General features: G+C 38.9%; 1 protein-coding gene across 2 annotated transcripts in view; it reads left to right on the top strand.

Moving 5' to 3' along the window:
* Window positions 1–3,490: 3,490 nt before the first annotated feature.
* Window positions 3,491–16,033, top strand: part of IL7 (interleukin 7) — a 50,798-nt gene continuing 38,255 nt past the window's right edge. For both annotated transcript variants that reach the window (XM_015568724.1, XM_015568721.1), the window contains exon 1: window positions 3,491–3,870. In XM_015568724.1, coding sequence (XP_015424210.1) covers window positions 3,850–3,870 — 21 coding nt within the window. In that variant the 5' untranslated portion in view covers window positions 3,491–3,849. The remainder of the gene's footprint in view (window positions 3,871–16,033) is intronic.

Below are 16,033 nucleotides of genomic sequence, written 5' to 3'. Positions count from 1 at the left end.
GATGTCCGACTGCAGCTTAGGCCTGCTCCCTGCTGGCAAGTGGACATCCCCCGAGGGCTCCCAGGCTGCCAGAGGGATGTCTGGCTCCCAGCTTAGGCCTAATCCCCCAGGGACCGGGCCTAAGCCAGCAGGTGGTCATCCCCCGAGGGGTTCCAGACTGCAAGAGGGCACAGGCTGGGCTATGGGACCCCCCACCCCGAGTGCACAAATTTTTGTGCACCTGGCCTCTAGTATTAGTATATAATATGTGCCTCATTAAATGGTTGTAAAATATGATATGCAATGTCATAGGTTGACTTCAGAAATGTCTAAATATTTATCATGGGATTTGTGGATAGAATTTACATTCCAGTCTGAATATACTTATAGCAGTTATTAGATTTCTTTATGTGAGCATCATCAAACTCATTTTTGTAACCTTAAAAGCTTATTTCCATACACTGTATGGCTGTTTCCTACTCTTTATTAACATTTTCTTTATTCACCCATTTGCTTGTGCCAATTGATCAGATTACTAGCAAAGCCATATACACTCATGTCTTCCAGTCCAACCGGAATGTCTTTGGACCATTTTTTTTCAAAGTCCCAGTGAAAGCAGGTCTATGCAATGTCCATAATGGACAGTCAATTAACACTCATTGGTCTTAAAGGCTGATGAAAAATTGAATTGGATGGAGTGTAGGAACTAATTTATTTATGTTCACTTTGACCCCATAACTTAAGTAGCTGAGGATTGAATGTATTATTTGGCTTACATTAAAACCATCAAGAATTTTTTAGACAGCCATCATTTTGGTTTAACCAGATTCCCCACTGAAAACAAATTCTCCAGTTTCAATCCCTTCAGGAGATCTAAAGAAAATTCCACAAGCCCCAGCTCGCCTTGCATTATTCCTCATGGTTTATCTTTTCTGTAACCTAATGAAAATGGCAAGATTGGGGGAAGTGTGGGTATCTGTATATTCTGAAACAAAATAAGAGTTCTTTTCCTACTGGGACGGGGTTAAAAGCAAGCTCAAACTAGGCAACATTCATATTACTGTCTCCATGTTGTGGAGAAAAGACTTCAAGTCCAGACCAGAGTGCATGTCATGAGGAGCTGTGGGTCCGAAGGCCCGGCTGTGTTTGCAGCATTGTCCAGGAGGCGATTTCAGATCTAAAGAGTTACTGCATCTCGATGGCCAGGGAGAGTATGAGAATTTCGGGTGCTTGAGAACTGGAAGGGACATGGAGGGACCATTTAATCTAAAGTTTTCACTTTACAAATCAGGGGAGTGACGCTTAAAAGATGTTCTGTGGTTCATTCAGGCAACAACTCAACATCACACCAAGACAACCCCCCATCTCCACTCTGCAAACCCTCATGCACTGCTTTGTCCTCGTCTGTCTGGGGCCCAATTATTTAACAACAGTGGCAACAAAAGACACTCTTTACTGACTAGTCAAATTATGTTTTAAATTTTGAAATTAGTTATGATACACAAAAGAAGACTGAATTTTCCACCGTCGTATTCGAAAGCATTGATCAGATAGATGCCTTTCAATGAATAAATAGGCCGATGGGAATTGGGAAGCACCAATTACTGAAAGTTGGGGACACAACAGCTGGTGCTCTGTGTAGAATATAAAACAATGTCCTTTGAAATAGCATGTGTGTATAGTGGTAAAAATGCCTCTTTTCATGCTGGTACTTCATACTTTATTGCATTTATCTCCCTTAAAGGTCATTTCAAGTTCTGTGCTCTATAACTTTCCCTTTATCATCTACTCCTCCCAGCGTGCACAACATGGGCATCTGCAAGGTGACAGAGAAAAGGTCATCTCTCTACTATGCATATAAGTCTGATTACAAAGCTAGGACCTGTCAATCATTAGTTGGTCAGGCATGAGAATCTTCAGCATGAAGGAACAGGAGTAGAAGAAAGCTGCAGAGCTGGAAACTATTACCTGGAAGTGGTTTGCATTCAGACCAGTGTGCTTGCATGTTATCAAAAGATTGTGGCCATTTCTGAACAAATCCTGGTGAGGCAGCAAGGCCAGGTTAAAATCCAGACCGGGCAGTGACTACCTACATTTCAGAAAAAGATGAACTTGCAGAACTCTTTTGGTCTTTGGAACTAGTATGTATATGACACTTAATGCTTGGCACATGGTAGGTATTCAGTGAAAGGTAACTGGTGTCATCTTTATTATTCACCTCCTAAATGAATTGTTGCTTGTCATGTATATAGATATTTCTTGGCAGAGCAATGAACGGAAGCCATGTCTCATTTTGTTTCTCTTGCCTTGTCAAGAGTCAGTGACATAAGAGGATGAGATTCATGGAGGATTCATGTTTGTTCCCAGATCTGCTGCCCAGCCTACTGCCTCTATGTGTAAAATATGGGTCATTAATAGCACATAATTCACTGGGGAGTGCTACTGATTCTTATATGATGGACAATGATAGCATGGAGGACAATGTTATTGGAAACTTTTGTGATATATTTAGGTCTTTGGGTCTTTGTCACGATATCACTACCTTGTGTTCTTAGGGATGATATTGTCATCTTAATCAGAGAAGGCACACATGTGAAATGTCTTGCACTCAGCAAGTGCAGTGGAAGTTCCTTTGGGAAATTCACAGAAAGATGTTGTCAACATAACCCAAAAGTTTCCAGAAAGATGCAGAGGAGATACTCTGACAGGCTTATGAAGAATTAAGTCCCTATATAAGCAAATTTTTATGCCTCAGGGAGCCACAGGCTTTCTGTTCAGTCTATTACTATTGCCCCAAATGATTCATTTATAATTTCATTCTTTTTTATTAGATAACTAGAGGCCTGGTGCACGAAATTCATGCAAGAGTAGGCCTTCCACCCCAAAGCTGCCAACACTGGGACCTGAGCTTCCCTCACAGCCCCGGCTTCATCCGGAAGGTTGTCTGGAAGGATGTCTGGTCTAATTAGCATATTTTATTAATATAGATTCTTTTTTATTAGCTAATTGCCCCCAATTAGGAAGGCTTATAAAAAACAGATAGAAATCATTAGTTAACAGGGTGTGAACTTATTTATTGGCTTTTCTAACATATCAAGAAGCTAAACTGATCAGTGTTTGAAGAGAATAGGGGTTCAGGTACTTAGAAGCTACTGAAAAGATAAGGAGTCTTGAAATATAATGTCAATGTTGCCACAGTTCTGGGAAGAGTAAACCATCACTAAAAAGCAAAAATATAATCACAGAGTCATAGCGTGGGATCAACCTGCGACGCCACCTCAGGAAGCTGCTGGACGCTTGGACAACCATCGGGTTTCCATACACAGTCACATGCCATAGATCATAAAATGTCAAAAAAATGTGTAACTTTTCCACCTGTCCTTAGATTACCTGTTCACCTGTAGATGCCTTTCCCTGTGGGGATGTTCAACATAAGTTGAAATTGGATAAACTGAATTCATACCCTGGAGTGTTTTCCAGAAGCAAAGAGACCCTGCTGGCACCCACCACTGCTCTGCACTTTCCCAAACAGTAATTCCTCAGTTAAAACAGGAAAGAAACTCAGACACTGAAAGTCTGTCCTGCTTTGGTTGTTACTTGGTATTGAGTTTCAGAGTCCCTCCCACTCTGTCCAAAACCAGAGATGCATGTCTACAAGGATTAGAAATATGTGGCCAGGCTCATTGAAAGGCCACCATCAAATCAGATCACGTGACATAACATTTACTAGCTCGTTCTTATGTACTGTTGTCTTCAGTTTCTTTCAGGTATATCTTTGGAATTCCTCCCCTGATCCTCGTTCTGTTGCCAGTCGCGTCATCTGATTGTGAGATCGAAGGTAAAAGTGGCGAAGAGTACCAGCATGTCATCATGGTCAGCCTCAATGACCTGGTATGTGCTTCTACTCACATTTTAACTCGTTGGGAAAGTGTGATAGATACTGTCGCTATGCAGTTTTATATAGTCAAGTATCCATTTATAATTATTGAAAGTGAAATAACTAGGGATGAAATTCAGTGAGCTACTAATTATATATTTTCATAGCTGGCAATCATTACATCCTTTAAAAATAATTCTTTCCTAGACCTTCAGACTCCCACAACTGCCCACGTCAGCCCTACTGCCCTTCACCATCAAATTTCTCATGAGCATAATGTAACATCACTGTCTGCACTTCCTCACCTCCCGTTAACAGCCAGTCTGTGTGGAACCATTATATCAGGAGAGGGAAAATAACAACATAACATTGAAAAGGTATCATGGAAAGATGTACATAGCTATTTTATTTTTATCTGAATATGTGAACATATATACCAGTATAGTATGTATTTTATATAATTTTCTATGAGTAAATTTTTCTATTTACTATGGATAATTTTTTATAATAGATTTTATTTTAGAACAGTTATGAGTTTACAGGAAAGATGAGCAGGAAGTAAAGAATTCCCAGATGCCCATTGTCCCTCTGCACAAGTTTCCCCATTATTTACATCTTGTATTTGTGTGGTACATTTGTTACGATTGATTGAACCAATCTTGATACATTATTATTCATTAAAGCTGATAATTGACCTTAGGTTTTTCTTCTTGTGTTGTACATGCAAAAATGTCATGTGTCCACCACTACAGTGTTATATGGGATGGTTTCACTGCCCCTGACATCCCCTGTTCCCCGCTGCTTCGTCCCTCATGCCCTTCTCTTGAACCTAAGGCAACCCCGGAGCTGCTTGTGGTCTCTGTAATTTTGCCTTTCTGGAATGTCCTGTAGTTGGAGTCATGCCCTGTGTAGCTGTTTTAGACTGGATCCTTTCATTAGCAATATGTAGTTAAGGTTCCCCCATGGTTTATTGTGGCTTGATGCCTCATCCATTTTATTGTCAAATAAAATTCCATTGAATGGATGCACCTCCGTTTGTTTTTCTCTTCACTGCTAGGACTTATCTTGTTTGCTCCCAATTCTTGGCTCTTATGAATAAACCTTCTGTAGACATTCATGTGCAGTGCTTTTTACAGACAGACAAAGTGAGTTTTCAAATCATTTGGTTAAATAGCCAGGAGAGCAATTACTGGATTTTGTAGAAAGACCTTGTGGAGCTTTGGGTAGTATGGACATTTTCATGATGTTGATTCTACTAATCCAGAAACATGGTATATTCTCTACTTGTTCCTCGATCTCCCTTTCAACATCCTGTAGTTTTCTAAGTATAAGTCTTTTACCTCCTTGGTTAAATTTATTCCTAAATACAGTGGGGCCTTGACTTACGAGTTTAATTCGTTCAGAGACCGAGCTCATTAAAGGAGCTCGTTAACTCAAATTACTCTATCAACTCAATGCAAAAAATCGGCGGAGAGACAGCTGGTATCTCAAAAAACTCGTTAGTCGGGACACTCGTAAGTCAAGGCCCCACTGTACCTTAATTTTTTTGTTGCAATGGTAAATGGGATTGTTTTTCAGTTTCTCTATCTGAGAGTTCATTATTGGTATGTCATCAATATCTGTGTGTTAATTTTGTATCCTGCTACATTGCCGAATACATTTATTAAATCTAGGCATTTTTTGCTGGAGTGTTTAGAGTTTTCTACTTTGCAATATCATGTCATCTGCGAATAATGAGAGTTTTACTTCTTCCCTCCCAATTTGGCTGCCTTTTATTTCTTCTTGTCTGATCGCTGTGGCTAGGACTTCCAGTACTATATTGAATAAGATTGGTGAAAGCAGACAACCCTGTCTTGTTCCTCTTCTTAAGGGAAATGGTTTTCATTTTTGCCCATTGAGTATGACGTTGGCTGTAGGTTTGTCAGATAGGGCCTTTATCATGTTGAGGTATGATCTCTCTATTCCCACGTTGCTGAAAGTTGTATCAAAAAAGGGTGTTGGATTTTGTCGAATACTTTTTCTGCATTAATTGATATGATCATGTGATTTTTGTCTTCCAATTTGTGTATGTAATGTATCACATTTATTGATTTGTGAATATTGTACCAGCCTTGCATCCCTGGAATAAATCCCACTTGGTCATGGTGTATGATCTTTTTAATGTATTGTTGGATCGGATTTGCTAATATGTTGTTGATGATTTTAGCATCTATGTTCATCAGGGATATTGACTTATAATTCTCTTTCTTTGTAGTGTCTTTATCTAGTTTTGGAAAATGGGATAATGCTGGTCTCGTAAAAGGAACTTGGAAGTGGCCCAGCCATTATGGCTCAGTGGTTGAGCATTGACCTATGAACCAGGAAGTCACAGGTTGATTCCAGTCAGGGAACATGCCCAGATTGTGGGCTTGATCCCCAGTGTTGTGTGTGCAAGAGGCAGCCGATCAATTATTCTCTCTCATCATTGATGTTTCTACCTCTCTATCTCTCTCCCTTCCTCTCTGAAATCAATAAAAATATTTTTAAAAAAGATGGCAGTATGAAGCCATCTAACCAGGGAGGTTTTTTACTACTTCAATTTCATCAGTTGTGATTGGCCTATTCAAGTTTTCTAATTCTTCCTGATTCAGTTTTGAAATATTGTATTTTTCTAGGAATTTGTCCATTTCATCCACATTGTCCAGTTTGTGGGAATCTAGTTGTTAATGGTATTTTCTTAAAGACCTTTGTATTTCTATGGATCATTTGTACTTCACCCATTTCATTTTTTTATTTTGTTTATTTGGATCCTCTCGCTTTGTTTCTTGATGAGTCTGGCTAAAGGTTCATCAATCTTGCTTATCTTTTCCAAGAACCAGCTCTTGGTTTCATTGATCTTTTATATATTTTTTTAGTCTCTATATTGCAAACCCATCAGGACCTAGTGCTTTCTGCTTTGGAAGGCTTTTAATTATTGATTCTACTTATTTAATAGACATCTACTTCTTCTTACATGAATTTTGGTGACACATGATTCTTGAATCTTAAAATACATGTAGGTGTTACCAAAAGCAGCAAAACAGGTTGGGGAGAGGGTCCCTCATCAGGGAGAGGATGGGTCACCTTGAAAAGGAATGTAAATAAGAAACCGATAGGCCTGGTGTGGTTGGACTGTGGGATGCAAGATGAGAACCAAATCCTCGCAGGAAGCCCAGACCACTCAGTGCTGTGTCCACCATACAAAGGAGTCTAAGCACCAGGAAACCACTGAGGACTTTAGGGGGAAGGCATTCGATGTCAATGCCATTCTCCTATTGGCTTTTGTTGATATTCCTATTACTTGGTAAAGGCTCATTATGTATTAAGTATAGAATAGAAATATTTGTCCTTTATATTCACTGCTGTACCAGGAAGGACTAGAACTCTCAATAAATAATTGATGAATGAATGAATGAAACTGTAATAACACATCATATTTTGTTTACAACTTTTTGTCTGGCAACCATGTAGATAATTTGTGGGGTAGGATGGGAAGCAAGGGGACAGGAGGAAATGCTTCATTAATTTAGGTGAACATTGTTGACGGGTGTAAACCAAGGTAGTAATTCACAATTTTAGGTGCTTCCCAATAAACTGAAAGGTCTGTCAAGATACAAGTTGCTGGGACTCACCTCCAGAGATTCCTGTTTTTAAAGAATTTCAGTGATGTGGGAGGCCCACTAGATAATTTCACATATGACCCTCCTTATTTGAAAATAATTTATGAATCAAAGGAAAAAATTAAAATAGTCCCCTGATTTTAGTCTAACACCTAAATTCTGCTGCATCACATCTACAAAGCCAGACCTGTGGGTATTAGCTGAATGGGTTTCCTTATTTGTTTTTCAGTGGTTAGCTCAAACACAGTAACAAAATAGAATAAACTGGACCATAAATTCAATTAGCTTTTTCAATAAATCCTCACCCGAGGATATGTTTTACTGGGGGGTGAGGGGAGAGGAGAGAGAGAGAAAGAGAAGGGAGAGAGAGAAGAGAGAAGAGAGAGAATAAGAAAGAAGAGAGAAGAAAAAAGAAAACATGGATCATTTGTCTCCCAACCAGAGATCGAATCTGCAACCTTTTGGTGCAGGGGACAATGCTCAACTTAGTGAACCACCCAGCCAGGGCAATTAGCTATTATTTTTAAGTTACACATTTTATTTTAGAATCCATGATTGAACATTCATTTTAAGGATAAATAAAGCAATCTTCTGTCTCATGGAAAAATATATTTTCACTGGCTCCCTCAGTTAAATTGCTTTACTGTGAACCAGCATCGCAGTGCAGTGTGAGGGGCCCTGAGAGAGGGATCAGAAGACCTAATTTGCTACTAGCTTTGCTCTTAGCAAGCATTGTGATTTTGGATACCTCATCTAACCTCTTTGGACTCTTCAGTTCCTTATAAAATATGGAAATTGAATTATCCCGGAGATCTCTCATAGTGCTCAAATTTTTTGAGACATGCAAAAAAGTCACCTTTTCTTTTCTTCTTTTCTCCTTCTTTCCCTTCCTCTTTTTCTTTTGTCCTGATTATTTTCCTCCTTTCATAAATATTCATCAATCCCCTACTATGTGCAATGCTCTATGTCAAGTTCTTCCAAATAATAATGACAATAATATTATTAAGTGGTCTCCAATGAACATATAATCAAGGACTGGAGTGAAATTTATTCAGAAATAATTATCTTATAAAGCAACAAATAAGCCATACTTGGAGAGAAAAGACTATTCTTTACCCCATTGAATAGTATTGGTATCCTTTGACCATACATGTACGGGTTTATTTCTGGACTCTTCAATTCTATTCTAATATGTTTTTACTGCTATTGACTTGGAGTAAATTTTGAACTCAGGAAGTGAGAGTTCTTCTAGTTTGTTCCTTTTCAAACTTGTTTTGGCAATTTTAGGTCCCGTGCAATTCCATATGGATTTTAGAATCAGCTTGTCAATTTCTAAGAAGAAGTGAGTTGGGATTCTAATAGATTTTGTTGTACGTGTAGATCAATTTGGGGGGTACTGTCTTTTTGATAATGCATAATGACGGTTGTGATCTATGAATATAGGATGGTTCCCTTTTTTTAGATCTTTAATTTCTTTCAATGAAGTTTTGTAGTTTTCAAACTGTAAGCTTTGAATTTCTTTTGTTAAAATTATTCTTAAGCATTTTATGTGTCTTTGATGCTATTGTAAGTAGGATTGCTTTCTCAATTTTATTTGAAATTTATGATTCTTAACTCTTACTCCTTGCATATTTACCTAAGTTTGTATCTTATTTTCCCATACTAGTCTATAAGTATCTCAAGGACGGTTTGTGTTTGATTCATCTTTGTATCCCACAGAATGCTCAGTGCACCACCTTGCACCTGGTATTTTTCCATATAAACAAAGATATGAATTGTAATAATATATGATAAATAATATATGAATTGTAAATCAACTTCATATGTTAATGAGAACATGGAATTTGTTTCAAATAAGTTGGGAAATCTTTTTTCTAGAACATTTGTTTCCTTGAAAACTTGTCATGAATCCAATATCAGGTACTTCTTTGATATCTGATAGCAACTAGTTTGGGATGTTATACATTATTTTATTCATAAAAAATTATTTTGCTTAAACATGAATCATAGGATTGAATTATGGAACTCTTACCATAACTGAGTCACCAGAATTGAGGCTGCTTAAAATATGAAGACCGCTAGAGAAGGCCAAACACTTTCTAAGGATGACTCAGTATAATACACATTCATTAAGGGCTGTCCTTTGTTCTAAGTTATGTAATTTAATATCTAATGACTAATAGGTTATAATTAGCTTTTACAATTTCTAATATCTTTAACTCTATCTCTATCTCTATCTCTGTTCTAGAGGCCCTCAGAGATTCAACTTCTGTTTTCACCTCTCACATGAACTTTAGAACCATTTAGTTCAAATATCAATTATAAATCTCTGCCCTGATGTACTGTGGCACATCATACGCAATAGAGAACTAATTATCATCACTTTTATCTTGATCCTGTTTCTGCATTCTCTATCTTTGGTAATAGCATGGATATTTGTCCTGTCAATCAATCCTAAAATCCCAGCATTATCCTTGACACCCTTGTTCTTTCATCACAAAATCCTATAGATTAATGTATCATTGTAACACCTGTATAAGTCATTCACTCTGTTGACTTCCACTGTTACAATCTTAGTTCAATAGCGCGTAGCCTTCCATAGGCCCCTGGGTGATCTCATTACCTCCACTGTACATCTTCACCAGCATTTGAATTGTTTTTCCAAAATTCAAATCTGATACATATTCTCTCTCTTTCACTCCTTTTGCAAAACTCTTTAACGCTTTAAAGTCTCTTTATCTTAAGAACATTTTAATGATGTACCTTCTCATCACTCCTGTTCAGCATCATTTGGGTAATCCTAGCTAATTCAGTATTACAAGAAAAGGAAATAAAATATATACAAATGAAATAAAATGTTTTTTGTTTACAGATGACATCATTGTCTTCATAAAAAATACAAAACAATCAACAAAGAACTCCTGAACCTAATAAGGAATTATAGCAAGGTTGAAGGATACAAGATTAATATACAAAAGACAATTGCTTTTCTATTTTTCCAATTGGCATTTATATTAGCATTAAAAAAGAGAAATGCTCAGGTATAAATACAAAAAAATATGTACAATATCTATATGTGAAAACCTACAAAAGAAATCAATGAAGAACTAAATACATAGAGAAATACTCCATGTCCAAGGATAGGAAGGCTCAGTATTGTAAAGATGTCAATGCAACTTGATCAATGCAATTCCAATAAAAGTCCAGAAGTTGTTCTATGTATATCAACAACCTGATTTTAAAGTTTATGTGGAATGTTAAAAGACCCACAATAGCCTGCATAACATTGAAAAGCACCAGAGTACTGACATGACCCAAACTCAAGCCTTACTATAAAACTAGAGTAATCAAAATAGTATGATATTAGTGAAAGAATAGACAAGTCAATGGAACAGAATAAATAGACCAACAGTAATATAGTCAACTGATCTTTGACAAAGGATCAAAGTCAATTCAATGGACAAAGGATAGTCTTTTCAACAAATAATGCTGGAACAGCTGAACATCCGCACACAAAAAATACAACTTTTACCTTTCATAAAAATTGACTCAAAATGGATCCTAGACCTAAACATAAACTACAAAACTCATAGAAAAGAGCATAGTAAAAGGTGTTGGAAAAATATTTTTTAAATGGTTAAAGGCAAATTTTATGTATATATTTATCACAATTTAAAAAATTAACATAGTGTAGCAAAAACCATTGAGTCATGCACTTTAGGTGAATTGTATGTGGATTATATTTCAATAAAACTACTGAAGAAAAAAAAATCTAAGTGACCTTGGATTTGATGATAACCTTTTAGCTACAACACCCAGTAATACAGTCCATGAAAGAAAAAAATGAGGTTGGACTTCATTAAAATTAAAACTCTGTTACAATAATAAAAAGACAAGCCACAGAATAGGGGGGAAATATTTGCAAAAGATATATATGATAAAGAAAGTGCTTTCAAAATATCCAAAGAACTGTTAAAATTCACCAATAACAAAAGAAACAATCCAATTAAAAAATGGGCAAAATACCAGAACAGACACCATACCATTCTATTCAGTGGAGTGTAACTGGTGATAAAAAGAAATGAGCTACCAAGCCACCAAGGACATAGAGGAATCGAAATGTATATGGTGTGAAAGAATCCAGTCTTAAAGGGCTTATACTGCATGATTCCACCATATGACCTTTTAGAAATGGAGCCATTTAACTGTGGAGCCATTAAAGAGATCAGTGGTTGTCAGGGGTCAGAGGAGTGGGTGGGAGGAGGAAATGGGTGGTGTACGGTGTAAATTTAGAGCAGTGAGAGTATCTGTGACACTGTAAGGGTGAATACATGAGACACACCTTTCAAAACCCAGAGAACTTTACAGCACAGAGTGAACCCTAATGTAAACAGTGAACTTCAGTTATTAAAAATGTAACAATATTGAGTCATAAATTATAACAAAGGCACCACACATTAATACAAGATATTAATAGTAGGGGAGACTGTGAATGGACAGATGTTCTTTTTTATGTAAACCTAAAAGTGTGTTAAAAATGAAGTCTATTTTAAAAAAGGAAAATCGATATACTGGCATATAAAAGCCTAAGCAACTGGCTGACCAACCAACCATTCAACCGGCTGACAGGTAGTTATGACATACCTTGACCACCAGGGGCAGACACTCAATGCAGGAGCAGAAACCACAGTCATGGAAACATGGATCAGACTGATGAATCTCAGAGGGAAGGGGGCAGGGGAGAAGGGCAGTAAGATATTAACCGAAGATCTTATATCAGCGGTTCTCAACCTGTGGGTTGCGACCCCTTTGGGGGTTGAACGACCTTTTCACAGGGGTCGCATAAGACCATCCGAAAACACATATATAATTACATATTGTTTTTGTGATTAATCACTATGCTTTAATTATGTTCAATTTGTAACAATGAAATTGCGGGTCACCACAACATGAGGAACTGTATTAAAGGGTCGCAGCATTAGGAAGGTTGAGAACCACTGTCTTATATGCATACTAGGGTCCCTAGGCTTGGCCTGCAGGGATCGGGCCAAAACTGTCTCTCTGACATCCCCAGAGGGGTCCCAGATTGCAAAAGGGCACAGGCCAGGCCCAGGGACACCACCAGTGCATGAATCCGTGCACCAGGCCTCTAGTAAAATAATAAGTAACTAATCTTTTTAAAAAGAAGACCAATAGTACCTATTTTAAGAATATATAAATTCTCTACCTCCAACATCCTGTGGTATGGACAATTAGTTGCTAGGGATGAAATAATTACATTTCCATAGATATTTTCCTGGGAAGAATGACATTAAGAACCCAACCTGTTGTTTGGGGTTTTGAGATCCCATGATATTAGATTCTTTCTTTTTAATTTTTCTTTTATTTTAGAGAGGAGGAAGAGAGAGAGAGACCCAGACAGAGATCTGAGGACCCCACCACTGCAGATCTCCTTGGAAACAACGTTGGGCATATGAGTGAATTAAATAATTATAATTTTGGTACCTCAGGCCTGTGCATGGTTGAAGCTGGTACAACATCTCGACCAACAAAAACATCCAACTATGTTGCATGGATTTTCTGTGTTGGGAGCTTATAGCTGCAACAGAAATCAAGAGCAGGAAGAAAAAGCATAAGCTAAAAGGTGTGGCTGGATGAAATAGTTCTGTTTTTCCTACGTGGCAAATGGAAGGCAATATCTTCTGTTTGCACTGATTAAACGCTCTATATTCTCACACAATTCAGACGCCTGAAAAGAAAGATTTCTGTGGATCTAGCAAGTCAGGATAGAACTAGTTTAATTGGAAAAATTGAAAAGACATGAAATTTGAGTATTCTCAATCTGCAGAGGGGTTCATACCTGCTCTGCAAAGTATGATGATCTCATTACAAAGAAATGATATAATGTAGATTCTAACCTTCATAAGGGACTTTAACAAACCAAGTTAGATGATGACACAGAGGATCTAATGGTACATGCATCACTGTCATTCATGATTTAAAATGTGCTGCTGGGGTAAGTTGAAAGATGGAAGCACATTAAAATAAACTAAAACCTCGCAAAAGTATCAAATAGAGCATCACGCCGTGGCCAGTGTGACTCAGTCAGTAGGGTGTCATCCTGTGCGCACCCTAGTTTTGAGTTCGATCCCCAGTTGTGGTGTATACGGGAAGCAACCAATCCATGCTTCTCTCTCTCTCCTTCTTGCTTCTTCTCTTTCTAAAAATCAGTAATAAAAACCAGTTTAAAATAGCACAGCAGACTAAGGAAAAGACACTTCCCTGCGCGCACACACAAAAGTCATTGAAGGTGGCAGGCTGAGAATGAGAAAAATCTTTCAAGAACCCACATGACTGACTAGCACCCTAAAACAACATGCCCCCCAAAATACTAAAATATGGTGTCCTGGGCTGAGGGGTGGCGCCCCAGGTGATATGCACATGCACCTGGAAGCTGTGAGTATGACCTGGCTTGGGGGAAGGGTCTTTGCAGATATAATTAAGACTTTTCAGGTGAGAACATCCTGGATTGGGTGGGTCCTAAACCCAACAAGTGCCCTTGGAAGTGAAGAGCAGAGAAGAGAAAAGGGCCACGTGAAGGCAGAGGCAGGGGTTGGAGTTCCGCAGCCACAGGCGAAGGGACACTGAGGATGGCCAGCGCCTCCACAGGCCAGGAGAGACACGGGACCCTCTCAGCATTCCGATTTCAGACTCAGCCTCCAGAACTGTGAACGAATAAAGTTTCTGTTGTTTTAAGCAGCCCGGTCTGTGGGAATTTCCTGTGGAAGCCACAGAAAGCGCATACAGCTGGTGACAAAGATCTCACAAATGCTTTACCTTGGAAATGTCTGCTGGGGAAAAGGCGAGGCATGTGGGCAGATGACCCCGGAATATCACAGTCCTCCTCCAAACAAGGACACGTCACCGTCACCTGGAGTGACCACTCTCTTCTCCCCAAGGAAGGCCGTTCGCCAAACCCCATAACGGACTTGGGAAAAATAAATTGTTAAACTGTGACCACAGCCCTTGTTCCCCAACACAACTGACTATGACTGTGCCTGCTTCCCTCCCCGCCACAGCGCCACCTCCACACCCCAGCCACCCGCCCGGTGTCCCCAGGCATCATGAGGGCAGAAAGAGTAGATAGCACCCTGGCCTCGCTGAGACAGGACAGTGAGGGGGCATGGCCCCGCAGCTGGAGGGAAACAGAAGAGGCTTTTCTAAGCAGGGACAGCGGGATGAGAGCTGGAGCCAACCCCGATTGCAGTCTGCGGAGTGAAGAACTGGGCCCCCTCGGCCTCCCTTTCCTAGGTGCCTCTCATTAAAGACGTGGCTCGCTCAGACCTGCCGGGTTTCTCTTGACTCTGGGCATTTCCCTTTGAGGACAGTGGGGTTTCTCCTGCCCCCATCCGTTAATAGCTACTTTGTGAGAATTTCTATATTGGTAAATTTTAAATTGGTTTTGAACCCAGCTCTGTGTCAGCATGAGATTTGGCAATATTGGAAGTTTTACAGAATTTGCCTTCTTTGCCGGGTGCATATCAAGGTCAATCTCAACCAGGTAACCAAGCAAGATGTGTGGATCTTGTAGAACACATGTAATGGCAACATGTGTGTGTCAGGCGTTTTCAATGAATGGTGGCCATTCATGCGGTTATTAATTCAATGCCCATCACTGGTGTTGAGGACTATGCGGTTAGAAGTGCAGTTTGTGGAGATAAAGAGTTTCTGTGTACCGTGAAGGCCACAGATATGTTTTCGTTTGACTGCAAATAATTTATAATGAACATACTTAGGTTATGACGCAATGGGCCCTGGGTGAATGTTTAGCCTGAGTGTGCCGCTTGCTTAGCTCTGTGACGATGGATAAATTACTTAAGCTTTTACACTTTAGTTTCCTTATTTCTAAAAATGGGGAAAGTATAAGGATTAAATGAACTAATAGATACAAAACTCATGAAACAATGCCTGCAATTTAGTGAGCATTCAAGAAGTGATGGTTTTTATGATAATTTTCATGTTGGAAATAATATGTCTGCAATAATACCTCCTAAATTTCCCATTTCACATCCTTAAAAACAAGAGCAAATCAAAACCTATACTATTTTTGAATGGCTAGACATCGCTTGATTCATGAGAGTGAAATTATTTAAAAATGTGAACGTATACAAGATGATTTTGCATTTGTAGAACTTAGAAGTAGATCATCAGTAACTGTGGATTTCAAATTTTTATCTGTGAAATTTTTCAAATAAATCCTACCCCAAACTCCAGGGAGGCCTCCGGCCTTGGCCATTCTGCATCACCTTCTGCGCATTTCTCACCGGCCCTGTGAAAACTATCGCTCCAGTTCACTGCACTCATTTTGCAGACGGGAGATTAAGGAGAGGCTACATCTCCCAGCACAGTGCCACAGGAAGGTCTCCTGGTCTGGGAATGTTTGGGTCTGAATCCCAGCTTCGTCACTTTGGCATGGAGACTTTAGGCAGGCAATTAACTGCTGTCGGACCTTAAAATTCATTATTCAGAAGATTAGAAT

Source organism: Myotis davidii, unplaced genomic scaffold (assembly GCF_000327345.1).
Source record: "Myotis davidii unplaced genomic scaffold, ASM32734v1 scaffold452, whole genome shotgun sequence".
NCBI lineage: Eukaryota > Metazoa > Chordata > Mammalia > Chiroptera > Vespertilionidae > Myotis > Myotis davidii.
Note: the sequence above shows the minus strand (reverse complement) of the source record. Positions and strands in the feature narration are given on the sequence as shown.